A 20574-nucleotide genomic window follows, 5' to 3' on the forward strand; every position below is an offset into this window, starting at 1 on the left:
AAAATCGATGGATTGCTTCTTTAAAAATTAATTTAATTTAGTCAGTAATTACATTAGCAATTGCCACAAACAACTATATAATCAATGCAAGCATCCAATGAGCTGTAATAAAGGTAGATGATCAACTTTTCCACACCTGCTGCTTTGCAGAAGGCATCATCAGGATCCACCATGGCTACAAAGCCTGGGGTGATTACCACAGCAACAGGCGGAGCCACACGGAGTGGCGTCACAGCAGGAGGAAGTGCTTCAGTTGGGACGGCAGGAAAAGCCAAACCAGAGGTAGACGGACTCTGGGTGACTAAATAAACCTGGAGGCTTTTGGCTGCTTGGTGTGATGTAACATGAACCGCTCCTTCCTTCTACACTCTGAGCGTTTGCTCATCATGAGGCAGCTCACGTCTCTTCTTCACTGGCTTCATCTCCTTTTCATCTTTTGCAAAACATTTTCTACATTTACATCCTCTGTGTGCGGTTTCTCTCAAACATCTTGACCTTTCAGGAGCTGAACACTTGCTGTGTCACATTAATGAGCTCTCATATCATCACGCTTTGGGATGAACGCTCATCACAGACTGTGGAGCTGAATAACTTTCTCAAGACTTTCTTTAAACACTTGGTTTGTAGACTAACACTACGCCGGCAGGTGCTACTGTTATTGACATGTCGTCCGCTGGGTCTACCTTTGTTGACATGACATCAGCTGGGGCGAGGAGCGGTCCTAAAGAGATGTCAAAGGTACTGTAATGGTGTCCTCATGAAGAAAGCACTGCTCGGTGCTTTTCGTTTTATTTACATTACTGCTGATCATTTTTGATAGATTTTCTACCAGCTGGGCAGCATGCAGGTACTTGAACATTTGTATCAACCTTATTTTGACCATGACCTTATATTGAGGTTATGTTGTTATCAGGTTGTAATGCCTTGTGAATAGAGTCCTTGTTGGTCGAGCCATGTGCTGGTGGGGAAACTCCAACATGCACAATTTGTGTGTCAGCTGCTTAACCCTTTGAACTCTGCAATAGAAATGGTCCAAAAATGCCAATGCAGTGCTTACGTTGGTATTTTTGCTTATTGTGAAGCGATTTCTCGGAGTATCTTCAAATGCTTCATATCCCTAAAATCTGTACAACCTAGGCTAAAAGGTTACATAGGGTCAATAAATCATAATAATTGATAAAAGTATTGAAATTGTGTCATAAATTAAAAAATATATATATACAAAAATTGGACACTAAAATTACACGTTTTTCATAAAATGGTACAAAATAAACATACAAAAACATATTGATCCAAAAGATTTCTAAATGTAGAAACATGAACAAAATAATAAAAATTTGTAACACTTATTAAGTTGTTTGAGCTAGGTACATCTTTACATTTTTGAGATATGCTCATTTTTATGAGCAGATCAAGTACAAAGGCAATTTGATAATTATTAGCTAATTACTTTATAATTTTCACCAATTGTTTTTGCACTGAATTTCTGAGTGGTGAATGTAAGAAACACAATTTTGTTTTTATGTGGAGCATAAAAATGACAAATAAAGGAATCTTGATAATTTTGTTAGGTTCCGCATGTAGCATAACATAATGACATCATCACGAACATACAACATAATGATGCAAATGAAATAAGCTTTAGGCATTGTGCTTATCGTAATGCTTATTGCTACAGTATTTCTCTTTTGGTTTATTTTAGGTTTTTAGATTTAATTTTCTAATAGCATAGCCTTTGAATAGGAAGCTAAACAGCTGACTCACATTTCAGATAAAGTGTGACACCAAACCTCCTCTGCTTGCTGCATTGCCATTACGTATATCAAGCAAGTTTCAAGGTTCTTGGGAGCTGCCTGGGAGGCAGAAAAATCAATTTAGAGAGTTCAGCAAAAGGTCAGCAGTACTGTAAAGTATACAGTTTGTTTTAAATGTGCTAAACCTTGAAAAAGCACCATACACAGTGATCAGTGGTCAGATTAGTCTCAGTAGACCTGAGTGGTTGATAACTCAGCACATCTGAAACGTGTGTTCTTACTTTAGTCAGACTACAGTGGCAGATCTGACCAGAGATCATTGTACATTTTCTCCTGCTCTGTTTCCACTAACACTGTTAAAATATTGTCCACATCTCTTGTCAATATGTTTACTAGATATAGAAGTGCTGTGAATATATCATCTTTGTGTTTCTGAGTAATCATTTGGCTTCGTGTTTGTAGACTACTGCTGCTGTCTCCCAAGTCAAAGCCGCAGCTACGGCTCCTTCTCATGCCGCTGGAGCTGTTGCGGTTGCGGCCGCCGGCATCGCAGCGTCCATTGCTGTGATTAAACCTAAAGAGTCACCCAAAGGCGCAGCCCAGGTAGACTCGACTGCTACAGGCTTCTTTATCCTGACTTCCTGGTGGTGTACTTATCGAGGCTTTTCTTTCTGCGACATCTTCTTTGTGTCGCAGACTCTTATCAGGTTTATTTTCTTTACCTGAGAGCAATCTAGCAACATTGCTCGCTTTGGGAGTTTCTTTCTTTTCTACTTTGGCAGTGACCAGTTGGGAAGTATAAAGGACTTTTGTTCTTCACCCTGGAGTGCAGCCCTTTGCTCAGCATGCCTACCCTAGTTATTGTATTTGCACACCTGTCCACTTGCAACACCACACATAAATCAGAAATCTGAGTAAGTGGGAGGAAACAAAATGTAGAGGACAGTCTGCCTACAGTCTGTGGGTTTGTCTTCTCGCTCTGGTTTCATTGCACCTGCTGACACTAATGTCTGTCATCAAACTGGTGGAGGATTTCTTCTTCCGGACTGCTCTGTCTTTATTTTGTTTCTTTGGGTATATTACTGGTTTTATGCAACTGTAATTGTACTTGACGTGGCTTTAATAGCATCAAATTGTATTTTAGAGCACCACTGCCACCACAACAGTGAAAGCTGATGTGCATAAAGTTGATCCTGCTAAAACGTTCAAGCCAGTCGCCAGTGCTGTGGCTGGAAATGTGCAGGCGACGAAGGGAGCTAAACCGACACAAACAAAGGTAGACGATCCTGAAACCAACGGGGGTGGAGGCTGTCTGGTGTATTTCCTGTCTGTAGACTATTAATGGATATATTGCATTGGATATTGTCATCGTGCTCTGACTGAATAGACCACTACTGTACCGTCTGGGCCTGATGAGGCTCTTCATCGGTGTCAGACTTTGGGGAGATATCTCTTAATCTCACATTTTACATTCTTTTTGGACGATATCATGAGGAAAAGGGAGGTTTGACCTGGCGCACATTGATCAATTAGTGCTGTTTCTTGGGAAAAAGCACAATCGCACCTACTGTAAATCCTACCACACTAACAATGTCGGCGTGTTTCATGTCGTCGAGGTGTGTGCACTGATCTTGGATCTGTGTTGCAGGTGCAGGTGGAGGTTCCTCCCGCAGCAGCTACTGGAGCCAAAGAGGTAAATACTTAGTGCAGCAGTATGAGTTTGCTTTGAACAGCATGTTGCTTGTTCCAGTGTGCTGAGTTGTGTTGCATGCGCAGGTGGATCCATTTGATGCCCTGGCCAGCATACTGCCATCAGTTGATCCTGTCGCACCCATACAGCCTGTATACACCGGGCCAGAGGTCATAGAGGTACAGCACAGTGTGCACGCATGTGTGTGTGTGTGTGTGTGTATATAAACTTAGCTGGTATGTGATAACATTGAGCTGCAGCATGTGAGTGACCGTGTGTGTTGCATGTGTCCCAGCCTGGCATCACCTTTGAGAGGCCTCCGAAGTGTGGAGGACGTGACAGCACGCTGCCTCCAGGCTACAGATTTGAAGATATGGTCAGTTCTCCCCTCCTCTTTGTCACTTCTTCACTAATCAGCTTTGGCGTACTGCCACCGGCACTGACAGGCCTCACTGTCAACACGTTTTATATATATATAGGGACTATTTCTTCAGTAGGAAGTGGTTCCTATGAAAATAGACAGTCATGTCTGTGGATTATCTATATTCTAGATAGCATTTCCAAAAGGGGAAGTTTTGAAATGTCACTTTCCAATACTGTGATCACCACAAACAGAACTCCATTCACCTCCATTGTGTGGGACAGAGATGAATAGGGCTGAGTGTCAAATCTCATACGTTTTTGATACCTACCAAAATATGTCATTAGCATTTACGTCAAGTACCAAAAGCTGGCATCAAAAGCCTGTCTCATAATCTAGTTTACTCATTCTTTGATCAGATAGTTCCAGATTTAAATTACTTTTTTTTTTTACCAATTTTCATTCATTCATTCATGGTTTATTTAATAGGGACCAATACAATGTACATAGACAACTTAAAAACAACTATCTGATGCCAGTATCATAGTGCTTATAGCGGATGCTAATTTGCAACACCTGTCCCTAGAAGGGCTTTTTGTGAAAATAAGATGCTGCTTTATTTAGGCAAAGTTGTTCACAATCCACAGGTTGGATTCGAACCCCGGGCCGCTGCGGTAAGGACTGAGCCTTGGTACATGGGGTGCACGCTTTACCAAGTGAACTACCAGGGCGCCCCCACAAATATTTTAAATAAAATGAAATGGATACTCAGCCCTAGAGACAGATATCTCAAAACCTGGACTCATAAAGCCCAAACTATCTGTATGGCCCATACCACTAGAGGGAAATGAGGGAATACAGTATGTTGGGGATTTTTTTTATAATCTGAGTGATCTGAGCCTTTAAAGGGATAGTTTAGGTGTTTTGAAGTGGGGTTGTATGAGGTACTTATCCATAGTCAGTGTATAACCTACAGTAGATGACGGTCGGCACGCCCCCAGTTTGGACAAGCAGACAGGAGTTACCACACAGGACCAAAGCAATGTATTGCTGTGGACGGGGCCGGCAGCAAAATGTATGTTAGCCACCTAAAAGAAAGGCCCACTTAAAAAAAATCAATATCAGTTTAATTGTAAGCTATATTTAGAATAGTTTCACTGCTTTACCTTGCCATCAGAAAGCTCTTTTCGATGGGGAACTGAAGCTGTTGTATCCATCCATGCTCTCTAAAGCCACCAGACTCCATTGAAAAAAACCTGTAATTTTACCTTGTAGAACACGGAGGTTGCTGGTTTACCGTTGCCTCAATCCGTTACTTTGTTTGTGTTATTGTATGACTTTGGTGAATCCGAACTAACCAAAGTCACAAAATAGCACAAACTAACTAACCGATCGAGGCAGCGGTAAACCAGCAACTCCCGTGTTCTGCAAGGTAAAATTACGCTTCTTTTCAATGGAGACTGGTTGCTTTGGGGAGAGCATAGATAACGGCTTCGGTTCCCTGTCGGAAACATAGACTGTATAACTGTCTGATGGCAAGGTAAACCTGTGAAAATATTCTAAATATGGTGCACACTTAAGCTAATACTGATTTTTTAGGTGAGCCTTTCTTTTAGGTGGATAAAATCTATTTTGCTGCCAGCCTTGTTGCTTTGGGGGCGCGCCAATCCTCATCTACTTTAGGTAATACACTGACTATGGTTAAGTACCTACTGCAACCCCACTTCAAAACACCCAAACTATTTCCTTAAGGCAGTATTTGTTGACTCCCTGAATTACTTCAGCATTTATATTTTAATGTAAAATGAATCTATTTTTTTTCCCTAGCCTCCTGCTCCTGCAGATTACAAACCCAAGGACGTTCCTGTAAGTGAACCTTTCAAAACCCACATTTAGTGAAGTCACAACCTCCTGCATTACGCTCATTTTCTCTATAAACTCACTCACTGACTAAACATTTTCCTGCATGTGTAAGCAAATCAGCCTAAATTTGCATTACAGACACATATTCAGGAAGCAGTGTTTCCACTGTATGATCTCCTGGTTCCTCTAGAGTGGGGAATGTTGCATTACACTGGTGGGTGTTGTCTCAGCAAACAGCACAGGACCCACCTTCTCTGTTCAGGCTCGTTGGCTCTTGTCCAACCAAACCCAAACACGCACGACCACATAGACACACACCCGCACACTCACACACTGATACATCCATTACACACTTTGATATATACACCCTTACGTAGGTCACTATTTACTGACCTTCCAACACACCCATATTTGCATCATAGCCTACTCCCACTTTGTCATCTTGTCTTGCAAGACTTTAGCTCTGTGTCTCATGATCTGTTTCCACCCTGATACTTTCCTCAATTGTGAGTTTTGTGTTTTTAGTTTTGATGTTTATCATATTTTTGCTAGATCAAAGTTGTTTTATGTGTCAGATGTGTATTTTCAGGGAGTTTATTTTGTCTCCATGGAATGTGAAGGGTGTGTCTGTATTTTCCCTTCCCTGTTGGTACATAGTCTCTGCAGTCTGGTTTGCATTATTTTACACTTTTGTTTGTCTTTGACTTGGCCAGGCATGCCCTCTAGTGGAGGATCATGTGACTGTTATGGAACATAATTTGGAGTAATTCTTCCTAAATTAATGAGATTATTAGTTTTAAAAACATGTGATATTGTCTTGGTATTGTGTTATCTCAATCAATCAATCAAACTTTATATAGCACCTTTCCTATAGGTTAGTGCAGTTCAAACTGCTTCACAAATGACTGACAAGCCCAAAATAACACCAAACAATGAAAACAACAGAAAAGAAAAAACAATTCAGCAATTTGATCATTCGAGACCAATGCTCGCAAGACAATGAAATTATAATAAAAATAAAATTAAAAGTTATAATAACAGTAATAGTAGTAAAACAGTATGAAGTAAAAAATAGATTAATAAAATAACAATAAAATATAAAACAACTTAATTACAATAAAATAAGTGATTAATAAAATAGAATAACATTTTACAACTTAAATACAATAAAATAAGTGATTAATACAATAATAAAATAAAATAAATTATACAACTTAAATACAATAAAATAAAGTGATTATTAAAATATAATACAATTTCACAACTTAGATATTATTAAAATAAAGTGATTAATAAAATAACAATAAAAAATAATACAATTTTACAACTTAAATACTAAAAAAATAAGTTTGTATTAAAATGACAATAAAATATAATACAATTTTACAACTTAAATACTAAAAAAATAAGTTTGTATTAAAATGAAAATAAAATATAATACAATTTTACAACTTATATACAATAAAATAACGGATTAATTAAAATAATAAAATAGAATAAAACTTTCAACTGGAACACAATAAAATAAGTGGTTAGTAAAATAACAATAAAAATAGAATACAATTTTACAACTTAAATACAATAAAAATAAGTGAGTATTAATATAACAATAAAATATAATACAATTTTACAACTTACATAAAATAAAATAAGTGATTAATTAAAATAATAAAATAGAATAAAACTTTATAACTGAAATACAATAAAGTAAGTGGTTAATAAAATAACAATAAAATAGAATAACATTTTACAACTTAAATACAATAAAATAAGTGAATAAAATAATACAAATAATAATCATTCTTAATCAAAGGCCTGATTGAATAGGGGTTTTTAAATTTACGTTTAAAGATTTCAACACCTCCAGCAGCTCTCAGATCCTCAGGTAGACTGTTCCAGCAGCTCGGAGCATAGTGGCTAAAAACTGCCTCACCAAAGGTTTTAGTCCTGCACAACTAACAGACTCGTGCCAGATCTGGTGGTGATGCACTCTGTTTTTCATCTCAGAAACCACTGAGCACGGACGAGGCCCTGGATTCACTGTCGTTTGGATTCACAAGTTCGACTGTTCCAGCTGCACCCAAGAAGCAAGAGGTCAGAGTCTTCAAGCATGAGACACTTAGCTGCTAGTCCATCCTCCACCTTTACACCCCATGCACCCTCTTGACAAGTCCATACTTAAAATTCCCAGTTTGGCATGTCTGTTGTAGACAGTGTCCACCCTGAATATACACACACATTCTTGTATGAAATGAAGGCACGGCTTTGTGCTTTCTTAGTAGTCTAACAAATTCCCATCTTGTATTTTTTAGAAAAAGGACTCTGTTGAGTGCGTCAGTGTCTCATCTGCTGACCTTTGCAACTTTGCACCACTTCCTGTAATGGTAAAGTAAAACTAACCTTGAAGTCTCTGACTGAAGGAGCTATAGTAATAATGTTATTGTCTACATTTCGTGTCTCTGTTGCAGAAATGTCAAACCCCTGCAGCAGTTCCTCCAAGCTCACACCTCCTTTTCTTTTTCTTCTCGGACGGTCAGAAATGTTGTTGTTTTTGAACGCTGTTTCTGTTATCTGTTGTAGAAAGCACCTCCTCTTGTGGCTGTGCGTCTCGCTCCTCCTGTTGATAAAAAAGCCAAGATGGAGAAAGTGGACGCCAAGCCCAAGACTGATGGGGTGAGATGAAGTGGACAAGATACTTTGTACTCATGTCCCTCTTTTTATTTCTGCAGTTAAACAATATGTGACAAATTAGTAGATTATTAACTTCCTTCCACCTGCCCTCTCCTCAGGGTGACTCTATGTCTCTGGACGCTCTCAGCGCTCTTGTTGACGCTTTGCCAAAGGACGTACCAAAACCTGAACTTCCCAAACTCAGACCTGAGGACATCGTCTCGGTAGGAGCCACACTGTCTTGTCCTCATACTTTCTCACAGCTTCTCTAGTGGACAGTACAGTCAAGACACAATGTCATCTCCGCTCAGAAACAATTACTGAATATCCACCAGACAATGTCTTATTTCCTCTGCTTTTCCTTTTTACAGGAGGACAAACACAAGAAGGAGAAGGGTGTGCTTGTAGGAGAGAGGGAGGACTCAATTGCTCCAGAATACAGGTTTGATGAGGAAGAACTCAAAAAACTGCCTGCTCCTAAACCTCAGGTGAGACTGGGACAAATTCACTTTAAGGCCCTTAAAGTATCACTGTGATAACAGGGTATTAATATACAATATATATATATATATATATCTTTCCTCTATGTCCCTCCTCCTGCAGCCCACCATTGGTACTGGTGAGGCTCTGGACTTTTTGTCTGGAGGCTTCACGTCCTCCTCATCAGCTCCTGCTGTAAAGGCTCTTCCTGCAAAGGTACACTGTAGATCTGTTACTGGTAAAAGCAAACAAAATCATACAAGCAGAAATACAGTATCTCTTCAAATATCGTCTCCGTTGGTTGTTGTAGAAAACACCTGCAGTTCCTCCTGTGGCTGTGTGTCCTCCTGCTGACAAAAAACCCAAGATGGAGAAAGTGTCGGATGATTTCTCTCTGGAGGCTGGACTTACTTCTTCTACTGCCACGGTACAGCAAGCTCACACCTCCCTTCCTGCAAGTGTCTCTTGGCTGGTCTAATGTTGATAAGCTTTGTCCGTTGAGGATAAAAGTCCATATCATGGACTGGATGTTTTTTTCACTTCCATTCTTTTGACTTCAGATTTTGGCTCATTCAGACTTTTCCCAAAGTATCAAAGCAATCCAGATGCAAACAGGAACTGCTAGCAATCAAGCAGCATGCAGATTTGCTAACCTCATGCTCACAATAACAATGCTAACATGCTGATGTTTAGCAGGCAAATGGTAATGCTTACCAGACATATTCACCGTCCGAGTTTAGCATGTTAGCATGCTACCATTTGCTAATTAAGCACAAAGTACAGCTGAGGCTGATAATGGGTTGTGTCTAGCAGGTAACCCAGAAGTTGCAAAAACATGCTAATACTCTTGCAAGACTCGCTGCCGGACGACCTATCCTAACCTTAACTAATCAAGGTCAATGCCTAACCATAACCATTCGAGGTAAATGCCTAACCATAACCATTCGAGGTCAATGCCTAACCATAACTAGTCGACGTATCCTTATCCATAGAGCCATGCATTGCTAAAAACACAGAGGTTGAGATAGTTTTGTGGAATAAACAGCTACAGATAGTCATTAATATAAAGTCTGATGTCATCTCTGTTGTCTGGTGTAGAACGTTAAGTCCTCTATGGCTGTCTGTCCTCCTGCTGATAAGAAAACGCCTGCTGGAAAGGACGCCACTGACGGCAAGCTCAAGACTGGTCAGGTGAGATACAGGAAATTTTCCCACTGCTTTTCCTTCACTCTCTTGTGTTTCTCCACATTGTCTTGTCACTCTTTTGGTGAAGGGACCTTTCATTTGAACTATTAATGGATGACAAATGAGTGGAGCACAATCTCTTGCTCTCTCCTCAGGCTGATCCTCTGGACGCTTTCAGCGCTCTCAGTGACACTTTGCCAAAAGACGCACCAAAACCTGAACTCCCCAAACTCAGACCTGAGGACATCGTCTCGGTAGGAGCACAAACACTCACAAAGTTCGCAGCTTTCGATTGTAGGAAGCCTGCTGCTGTTGGTAGCATTTGTGTGTCAGCTCCTCACAGAAAGACACACCAGACTATGTCTTATTTCCTCCTCTTTTCCTTTTTATAGGAGGACGAACACAAGAAGGAGAAGGGTGTGTTTGTAGGAGAGAGGGAAAGCTCAATTAATCCAAAATACAGGTTTAATGAGGAAGAACTCAAAAAACTGCCTGCTCCTAAACCTGAGGTGAGACTGGGCTCTTAAAATGATTCTTTAGGGTGGTTTGCTCTTACAAACGAAGTACAAATGTGAACAAAAACTGCATGTTATTGATTTATCCATCACTCTCTCCCCTCCCCTCCTCCTGCAGCCCACCATTGATACTGGTGAGGCTCTGGACTTTTTGTCTGAAGGCTTCTCGTCCTCCTCATCAGCTCCTGCTGTCCAGGCTCTTCCTGCAAAGGTACACTGTAGATCTGTTACAGCAGACAAAATCATACAAGCAGAAATACAGTATCTCTTCAAATGTCGTCTCTGTCGGTTGTTGTAGAAAACACCTGCAGTTCCTCTGGAGGCTGGACTTACTTCTTCTACTGCCACGGTACAGCACACCTCCCTTCCTGCAAGCGTCTCTTGGCTGGTCTAATGTTGATAAGCTTTGTCCATTGAGGATGAAAGTCCATATCATGGACTGGATGTTCATTCATAGAAAAAAGACGCTTCTTATGAGATCTTGGCTCATTCAGACTTTCTCAGAAGTATCAAAGTAGGTGCAAACATGAACTGCTGGCAATAAAGCAGCATGCAGATTTGCGAAAAAACAAATACGAGTCTACAACCATGCTAGCAGCTCTGTAAGGCTGTGCTTTGGCACAGTGGCTCTTGAAGCTAAATGCTAACATCATGCTCACAATAACAACGCTAACATGCTGATGTTTAGCAGGTATAACATGGAGTTTTTTTCCTATCTTTATTCAAAAGCGTGGCCTTTCAATGTGAGAACATAACTCATTGATTTCACGTTTAGTAATGCTTTCCCTCAAAATCCTGTCCTCACACTTAAATAGCCCCCGCTTGCGCTCAGCTTCTGCTCAAACTGTGAGCTTGCACTCAGATATATTGTTGCTTGCACAGATTTCCTGCGCTCCAGCTTCAGCCCTTCTCCTCACACTCAGGCTGCTTTTGTGCATTAAAAAATCCGAGATCAGAGAAGAAATTTGAGAGTAGACGTTTCATGAGCGCACAGAAGCAGCCTGAGTGTGAGGAGAAAGGGCTAAAACCTGGAGCGCAGGAAATCTTTGCAAGCAACAATATATCTGAGTGTAAGCATACAGTTTGAGCAGAAGCAGAGCAAATCTAAGCGGGTCTATTTGAGTGCAAGGACAGGGTTTTTGAGAAAATCTGAAATCAATGAGTCATGCTCTCAAATTGAAAGACCACGCTCTTCAATAAAAGATAGGAAAAAAAGCTCCATAATGCTGATAATGACATTAGTATTTAGTCATGAACAAAAGTATTGGACAAATTGCAATTTCGACCCGATGATGGCGTAAGAGGAAAAGTCAAGAGATTGTCTGTATGTCTGTTACAGAATTTTGTGCCTATCCATCCAGTAGATATTTAGACATTTCTCAGGATAAGTGGAAATAAATCTGGATACAGATATTGTTGAAGGAATAAACAGATACAGCTACAGATAGCCATTAATATCAAGTTTGATGTCTTCTCTGTTGTCTGGTGTAGAACGTTAAATCCTCTATGGCTGTGTGTCCTCCTGCTCGTCCCGCTGGTAAGAAAACTACTGCTGGAAAGGACGCCACTGACGGCAAGCTCAAGACCGGTCAGGTGAGATACAGGACATTTTCCCACTGCTTTTCTTTCCTTCTCTTGTGTTTCTCAATGTTGCCTTGTCACTCTTTCATGTGGGAGAGACCTTTCATTTAAACTATAACTGTATGACAGATCAGTGTAGCACAATCTCCTGTTCTCTCCACAGGATGACCCCATGTCTCTGGATGCTCTCGGCGCTCTCGGTGGCCTGTTGCCAAAAGACGCACCAAAACCTGAACTCCCCGAACTCAGACCTGAGGACATTGTCTCGGTAGGAGCACAAACACTCACAGAGTTCACAGCTTTTGATTGCAGAAAGCCTCCTGCTGTTGGCATATTGGTAGCATTTGTGTGTCAGCTCCTCACAGAAAGACTCACCAGGCGTTATTATCTCTACCTCTTTTCCTTGCCATAGGAGGACGAACACAAGAAGGAGAAGGGTGTGCTTGTAGGAGAGAGGGAAAGCTCAATTAATCCAAAATACAGGTTTAATGAGGAAGAACTCAAAAAACTGCCTGCTCCTAAACCTGAGGTGAGACTGGGCTCTTAAAATGATTCTTAAGGGTGTTTCGCTCTTACAAACGAAGTACAAATGTGAACAATAACTGCATTTTATTGATTTATCCATCACTCTCTCCCCTCCCCTCCTCCTGCAGCCCACCGTTGATACTGGTGAGGCTCTGGACTTTTTGTCTGAAGGCTTCTCGTCCTCCTCATCAGCTCCTGCTCTCCAGGCTCCCATCAGCAGCTGCATTCCTCCTGCACAGGTACGCTGTGGATCTGTTACTGGTACCTGTAGCCAAAATATGAAGGGTGCAGATGAAAAATGTATACAGGAACAATAGGGACGGTAGCATTTGGCAAAGAAGATTGATACCAATCTCCAGAGTGACTGTGGTATCGATCTTCTCATCTAATTCTCACAAAGATGCCAAATACGTTTATTTCCTAAAATATCGAACTATTATTTCAAGACTTTGTTTCAATCAGGATGTGATTTCCTCCCTTTATTTTCACTGAAAGCTGTCGTCTCTGTTTTCCAGACAAAAGTAGAGGATTTGTCAGCTCTGGATCTACTTTCTTCAGATTTTGTGACTCCAGCTAAATCTGCCCCTCCTCCTACCAAGATGACACCAGAGGTAAAGCTATTGGTGTGCATGCCTCATTACTGAGTTAATAGAATAAATGGAAATTATTTTGTATGCTCAGCTGTGCATGCCTGACATTGCGGTTTGTCCTCTGGAGCAGCCTAGCTCAGTTAAGGTCAGCGCTGGAAAACCACAACAAGCAAAACCCACGACTGACAAGGGAACTGTGAGGATACAAAATTACTTTTTTTCTGAAATGCTTCAGTGTCTGTTATATCTATTTATTCTTGTTTAAACTGCATTCATAGAATACATTGGTCATTTGACCCTCTCTTGCCTTATATCTTCTTCCTGCTTAACTCACTTATTTTTTTAAAGACTTGCTTAAAGGGATAGTTTGGGTGTTTTGAAGTGGGGTTGTTTGAGGTACTTATCCATAGTCGGTGTATTACCTACAGTAGATGACGGTCGGCATGCCCCAAGATTGGAGAAGCAAACAGGAGTTACCGCACAGGACCAAAGCAATGTACTGCTGTGGACGGGGCCAGCAGCAAAATGTATTTTAGCGACCTAAAAGAAAGGCCCATCTAAAGAAATCAATATCAGTTTAAGTGTACGCTATATTTAGAATATGTTCAGCGGTTTACCTTGCCGCCCACAGGAGTTGCTGGTCTATCGCTGCCTTGATCGGTTAGTTTTGTTTGTGTTATTGTGTGACTTTGGTTAGTTTGGATTCACCAAAGTCACACAATATCACCGTGTTCTGCAAGGTAAAATTACAGGTTATTTCAATGGAGTCTGGTGGCTTCGTCAAGAGCATAGCTAAAATACATTTTGCTGCTGGCCCCGTCCACAGCAGAACATTGCTTTGCTCCTGTGATGGTACTCCTGTCTGCTTCTCCAAGCTACGGGTGTGCTGACCGTCATCTACTGTAGGTAATACACTGAAGATGGATAAGCACCTCATACAACCTCACTTCAAAACACCCGAACTATCCCTTTAAGCTTACCATCAACACTATCACGGTTAAATTATATACTTCCTCTCCTGTTGTCTCCTCAGGTTGACTCTATGTCTCTGGATGCTCTCAGTGCTCTTTGTGACACGTTGCCAGAAGACGTACCAAAAGCTGAACTCCCCGAACTCAGACCTGAGGACATCGTAACGGTATGGGACACACAAAGTGCTCACTCGCCAAACACACATTGTTGTTTGGCTTCATCTACGACATTTCGTTGCCTTATCACGTGGTACAAAATCAATACACATATATGGAATGTATGGATAGGCAGGTAATGTATTTGCTTTTCTTTTCTTTGTCATAGGAGGACAAACACACGAAGAAGAAGGGTGTGCTTGTAGGAGAGAGGGATGACTCAATTCCTCCAGAATACAGGTTTAAAGAGGAAGAACTCAAAAAACTGCCTGCTCCTAAACCTGAGGTGAGACTGGGACAAATTCACACATAAGCTGCTTTTTATTATCAGAGCATGATGATCAAAGTGCATATTACATTCTTTTTACATGTGCTGTTTTGAAAAGCAAGCTCCTCATCATTTCTCTTCATTCTCCCCTCCTCCTGCAGCCCACCGTTGGTACTGGTGAGGCTCTGGACTTTTTATCTGAAGGCTTTACATGCTCCTCATCAGCTCCTGCTGTCCAGGCTCCCGTCATCACCCCCTCAGCTCCTCCTGCACAGGTACGCTGTGGGTCTAGCACCGTTTACTGCAGCCCTAAATAATACAATGTGATGCACATACACCTCTTTGCAATGGAAAAAAAAAGTCCTATAGAAGTAATAACAGGATATTGAGATTTTGTACACTTCATTCTGTCTCTCAGCCATCTGCAGACCTTTCTCTGGATCCCTTGGCAGCAGACTTTGTTGCCTGCTCCGCCGCTCCGACAGTGAAGTCCTCTGCTTGTCCTCCCACACAAGCAGCCCCAGAGGTAAACACACAAGCACAACTCGAACTCTTTTAGACTCCCTAAAGTCCTGCAGTTACACCAGAATTTTTCTTTTGTGCACGCAGCTGTCCGGGGGAGCAGACAGCGCCCTGGATGCTCTGTCAGACACCTTGGCGGATATCGCACCCGCCCCTCAGCCCGCTCCACCTCCTGCCAAAGACATTGTCAATGTAACCAACCTGCTTCAAGAGCATATAGGCAGCACGGGAGAGAATATTTTCAGTTTGTGCTCAGTAGAAAAAGTCTGCCAGTCACTTCAGCTATCCTGATTTGTGTTGTTTTTTACAGGAGAAAAAGGCCGTTGAAGAGAGGCTGATTAAGATGGGGGAGAGAGACGACTCGCTGCCACCAGAGTATCGACCCACTGAGGAAGATCTTAAGGTAATAAAACCCTTATTACTCTCTCTGTTGCTGTCGCCAGTCCTGATGGAGTGTTTGTTGTTGGAAGTTCGCACTTAAACCAATAAAAACACTTTAGCTAAGGATCTTAAAAGACAAAAGCCTTTTTCTCTGGAGATTTCTCTAACCACCACAATGACTAAAGTGATCAGTCCACTTTGGCCCAGACTGAAATTATCTGAAAAACTGCCCGATTGTTTGCCATGAACTTTTGTACAGACATTCATGTTTCCCAGACGATGACTAATGACTTCGGTTCTCCCCTGACTTTTCCTCTAAGTACAACCTCTCAGCCTGGCTGTAGACTCTTAGCCTTGTTAATCAACAATTTAAGTTTTGGAAAGTAGCTGCTGTGAGCTTGATTCATAGTGTTGTTGCATGTTTTGTGGCAAACTATACTAGAACCACTCGTATGAACAGATTTGTTTTTAAGTGGCTCGTGCGAGTGATTTAGGACAACTTGCCGCATTCACCAATTTTCTCGTATTTTGAACCTGTCGTAGGAGTCGTGTGCAGTTAGTCTGCTGTTATCCAAACCTCAGTTTTTCACGAATGGATTGTATATTTCATTACTTTGAAGCAATTTTGAGTTTAAACATCCTTTATAAATTACACCTCATAATTATGTTGACATTATCCTGTTTGACTCTGCAATTTGAATTATAATATCATTCTAAATGTATTCGTATAGCCTAAATTAATGATGATATTGTTCATTTAAATTGGCCATTGATGCTTGATATTGTATGAAATGACAATATCGATGTGAACATCTCAAACTGCAAAATTACTTAAATTATACACTAATTGAAGGTTAATTTGTCTCTGTATATAATAAGGTAAACCGTAAGTGCAACCAGGCGCGTCATGGCTGACTTACTTCTTTCGGATCCGCGTCGGGCTCTTGGAAGAGAGCGTGTCTTTAGACAGCGTGCCGATATTTTGGCAGGGACAGATGAATGGGGCAGGATGCGTAGCCTTATATTATGTATCATTGGAGCATTAATTATGCTAATTTACAGTTCTCCTAAACAGGCGCTCATTTACGCCCAGGTGGCATTCATCATGTTTATGCAGGTCATTTACACAGTTATCTTAGGAGTGTTTGCTGAATCTGACATGGCACACTCATATGAGCCCACGGCACAAAAAAAATATGAAAAAGTTAAGACTAGAATATGAAAATGTTTTTGCATGAGGCCCAATGTTTTACATATGAGCCTTTGAATCCAGTTAAAAAATGCTATGTGAGGGTGTATATTTGAATGTTAGTAGTAGTAGTAACTTTATTGTGTGTCTAATGTTCATCAATTTCATTTTAAAGAAAATGGCAGAAGAAAAGGCAAAAGCAGCTGCAGCACCCAAGAAGGTAAAAAAGCGCACACACACTCACAGAATGCGACAGCAGACAGTTAAATGGTAAATACAGTACACTGTGTATACGCAACATGCACATCGTTTGGTTTCCGGTGTTTCCGTAGAAGACGATGGATGATAAAACAGCCTTGGACCTGCTGTCCAGTGACTTCACTGCTACTGCCAAACCCACCGCAGCCGCCGCATCATGTGCTGCCACAACAAAGCTGGAACCTCCCGTGCTGGACTCAGAGCCCCTGAAGGTAGCAAAGAAAATAAACTGCAACATATATTGACATGTCATAGTGAGAAAAGCACCGGTGTAATATCGGCTAATGTGGCTCTTTATGAGCCACAGATCATATTTTTAGTTCCACCTGTGCTTTTCTACGGAAGCCCTGAAGGCAAGTTAGAAAAACAATCCGGTGATCTATTTACTAAGTCTGATCTAAATTGTTTTCTTCCGGGCTTCCGTACTTTTCCCTCTAAGACAGTCAAAATGTCTGCTGTGAACAAGGCCTATTATGGAGCTATGTGGTGCCCATTGCTGTCATGTTTCAGTACTGCACTCCCCAGAGATTACTCCAAACAAATGCAAATTCTTTGGATTTTCTGTTGATTAAGTTTTTTTTTAGATGCAATCTAAAGATGTTTTTCTTTAGAACAGCAATGTAGGGAGTAGTGTGTGTTTAATAGTTGTTGTTCCACCATGAAATTAACAATCTGGACATTTATTTATGCTGAATTGTGTAAAGATTCTAACCTAAACAACTGGATTAGTTCAGTACATGAATTCATCATGAGCTGATCATGTTTGATATGTTTTTTTTTATAATTTATTTCTTTATTATTCTTTCCTAGCCAATGTCTGGTCCTGTCCTGGACTCCCTGTCTAGCACCCTGCTCCCAGACGCCCCCGAGTTCAAATCCAAGACGGACAAACCAAAGGTAAAGAGAAGATATCTGTGAGCAATCAGGATGTAAGATCGCTCCATCAGAAGATATCACTGAGACAGTAAAAGTTAAAGAGTAACAGAAGGCAGCGGCCGGGGTTCGATTACGACTTGCGGCCCTTTGCTGCATGGCATCCTATCATTTCTCCAGCTGCTCTAATAAAGGCAATAAAAGCCCTAAAAAATAATAATCTTTAAAAAACAGAAGACCAAATGTAAATGTAAAGCTTGAGATCTAATGGTAAAAAAAATCTGCTATCGACCAATGGCAGTTCATAAATACTGATGTTGCACTTTTTTAGTTTTCATTGTTAAATGGCGCCCTCCACAGGTTGTTTACTAGTATTTACTGTATCAGTGGTCACCTCCTCATGGAGCAACACAGACTTGTTGAGCCTAAACAAAGATACTCTATAATAGAGATGATGCATTACGAGCTCCTCCAATGGTTTGAAACGGTCACGTTCACTTCTCCCATTCAAGTTAATAGACTAAGGACCTGCCGCTAGTCTCCTAAAGGAGGCGGGGCAGTGGCGAAACCAACGTGACACAGATACAGGAAACTGACTCCCAGGGTCCTTTCTGAACTGTCTCTGGTCTAACCAAGGTGTCGACTTTGTTACAGGGCAAGAGCAAGTCAAAGTCAAGGTCTAAAGTAAGCAAACTGCCTGCTGCATGAAGACAGAAATTCAGTTGGATAATGCACGATGATGAACAAAATGAATGTGTTTGTTTATAGTTGAACCAAAGTGAAAACAAATATCTCTCCATTGGGTGGAGTCTGCACAAAGCTGCATGTGATGCATGCTCTGCTTCCGCTGATGTTAATTCCCCCAGATAACTACATTAAATCTGTAGAATTATTGCATGCAGAGGCGCTAGACTTTTCCTTTCTATGTTTTTTTTTTTAACTTTAACCTTGTATTTCAGAAACACCATGCAGAGGAGCCGCCTGCCACCGACCAGCTATCAGCTCAGTTTAGCTCAGACGTCGTGCCAAAATCTACAAAGAAGGGAGGCAAGAGCTAGACCACTCGGTGAGGTTTTGTTCTCATTTTTTTGCACAATTTTTTATCTGATAAAAGATGCTCGACGTGACGAGGATGAACGTCTTTCCACTGACTGCTGAATGTGTCCCGTGTTGCAGGTTGTCCTCCCGGCCACAGGGACGCATCAGCGAAGGGAACTGCTCTCTGGATAATGATTCTATTTTTCTAAATCGTCAAGAATGTATACTGGATGAAAGACAAACCTAGACATACCCATAACACACACACACACACACACACACACTCGCACTCACACTCACACTCACACTCACACTCTCTCTCACACACACACACACACACACACACACTCTCTCACACTCACACTCTCTCACACACACCTCTGCATGCGGCGCCTTTTTCGCTCGGTTTCACGTGTTATTTAAGGATGTTTTTGTTTCAGTCTTTGGAGAGAATGAAAAGACTTTCTAAAACAAGATGGAGAATGAAAGAATGAGTGAAAGGAGGGGAACTGTGTGGAAAGAGAGGAGGTGGTTAAGTCAAGTGAAAATCTTTAGTTTTGTTGGTTGGCGTGTTGAGCGTGCCGAGGGAAGGAAGGCGCCGCCCGTCAGAGTCCTGCATGTACATCTCAGCTGACAGTTTTTCCCAGTGACGCACTAATATCACAACAAACCTGGCGATGTTGTGACGTTGGTGGGAGCGGTGGCGACCGTCAGCTTGCGTTGGGAGCAGCACGGAGCGGGTGTATAGTATCGGGATGTTTGTGCAATCTTGATGTACACAGAAAAAGCCAAGTTTTCTATCCTGATGTGGTCAGACGCCATTTAAAGACACTAGTGTACAGCTTAGTTTGCTTATATTTTGAACGACATAGTTTACATAGTTAAATAATGTGGAGGATTTCCAAGAGGTGTTCTGCTTTATTCTGTATCCGAGAGCTTCTTGCAAATGCCTTTTACTTTCTGGAGAGAAAATATCTGACAAAAGAGGGTCTTTTGTATGTATATGGCCTTGTAAAAAAAAAAAAAAAATGCTGGTGTCCAGAAGTGCACTTAACTGAGGTGGTGACAAGCTTTGTTAACTGCCTTTGTTTGTATACTGTAAAAAAAAAAAAAATGCTCTATATAACACAACACTGTATAATTTACAAAGGGCTTTCAGCTGTAAAGTCAAAAATCAATATACTGTCCCAGAGTTAGGGTTTGTGTGGGTGTGAGTCAAAAGATATGAAAGGTATTTTAGATGTGGGAATACTAATTAAATAAAATAAAATCTAAAATTTTGAATGGTGTAGTTGCTATGTGTTTGGTTTCTACGATTTGTGCCTAAAATGAGAAATAAAAACTAACCAAACTGCCTTAATATGTGGGGGGAAAAGATAGAAAATACAGCAGGAAATGAGTAAACACTGTTTTCTTAAAGGTGTAAGGGAAGTGTGTGTGTGTATTAAAGTGAACGGGAACAGATTCTCCTCTGAAATTATCTTTTTTTCTCTCCTCCGACTTGGTGGTTTTTCACTCTGCAAATCGTTGTAGCAGCCCACTTCCTTTTGACTCAAGGGGGCTCAACAAAAACATCTTTCGCTCAAACTTCATGTTAAAACTTTATATTTCTGTGCCAACACCCTGAATGACTGATGGGGATGCAAATGAGTGGGTTTGATGTGCGAAAAAAAAAGAAACATGAATAAAGATAAATACAATTTG

The 20574-nt window shown here is 41.0% G+C and overlaps 1 protein-coding gene across 50 annotated transcripts in view; it reads left to right on the plus strand.

Annotated features, from left to right (window-relative positions):
• The window catches only part of cast (calpastatin), a 47915-nt gene extending 27345 nt beyond the window's left edge, over positions 1-20570 (plus strand). For 8 of the 50 annotated variants that reach the window (XM_037782672.1, XM_037782744.1, XM_037782702.1 and 5 more), the window contains 38 exons: positions 151-282; positions 628-738; positions 2217-2357; positions 2899-3030; positions 3403-3447; positions 3531-3623; positions 3740-3820; positions 5633-5671; positions 7676-7762; positions 7981-8052; positions 8249-8341; positions 8458-8562; positions 8710-8826; positions 8942-9034; positions 9129-9245; positions 9917-10009; positions 10159-10257; positions 10396-10512; positions 10637-10729; positions 10817-10867; positions 12010-12111; positions 12263-12367; positions 12512-12628; positions 12753-12863; positions 13140-13235; positions 13342-13410; positions 14248-14352; positions 14511-14627; positions 14771-14884; positions 15028-15135; positions 15219-15323; positions 15442-15534; positions 16877-16921; positions 17034-17171; positions 17770-17856; positions 18487-18516; positions 18792-18898; positions 19009-20570. In XM_037782672.1, the coding sequence (XP_037638600.1) occupies positions 151-282; positions 628-738; positions 2217-2357; positions 2899-3030; positions 3403-3447; positions 3531-3623; positions 3740-3820; positions 5633-5671; positions 7676-7762; positions 7981-8052; positions 8249-8341; positions 8458-8562; positions 8710-8826; positions 8942-9034; positions 9129-9245; positions 9917-10009; positions 10159-10257; positions 10396-10512; positions 10637-10729; positions 10817-10867; positions 12010-12111; positions 12263-12367; positions 12512-12628; positions 12753-12863; positions 13140-13235; positions 13342-13410; positions 14248-14352; positions 14511-14627; positions 14771-14884; positions 15028-15135; positions 15219-15323; positions 15442-15534; positions 16877-16921; positions 17034-17171; positions 17770-17856; positions 18487-18516; positions 18792-18890 (3552 nt within the window). In that variant the 3' untranslated portion in view covers positions 18891-18898; positions 19009-20570. The remainder of the gene's footprint in view (positions 1-150; positions 283-627; positions 739-2216; positions 2358-2898; positions 3031-3402; positions 3448-3530; positions 3624-3739; positions 3821-5632; positions 5672-7675; positions 7763-7980; positions 8053-8248; positions 8342-8457; positions 8563-8709; positions 8827-8941; positions 9035-9128; positions 9246-9916; positions 10010-10158; positions 10258-10395; positions 10513-10636; positions 10730-10816; positions 10868-12009; positions 12112-12262; positions 12368-12511; positions 12629-12752; positions 12864-13139; positions 13236-13341; positions 13411-14247; positions 14353-14510; positions 14628-14770; positions 14885-15027; positions 15136-15218; positions 15324-15441; positions 15535-16876; positions 16922-17033; positions 17172-17769; positions 17857-18486; positions 18517-18791; positions 18899-19008) is intronic. The other 42 variants (XM_037782927.1, XM_037782998.1, XM_037783012.1 and 39 more) reach the window with 22 other exon arrangements.
• Positions 20571-20574: the final 4 nt, after the last annotated feature.

This window comes from Sebastes umbrosus, chromosome 1 (assembly GCF_015220745.1).
Source record: "Sebastes umbrosus isolate fSebUmb1 chromosome 1, fSebUmb1.pri, whole genome shotgun sequence".
NCBI lineage: Eukaryota > Metazoa > Chordata > Actinopteri > Perciformes > Sebastidae > Sebastes > Sebastes umbrosus.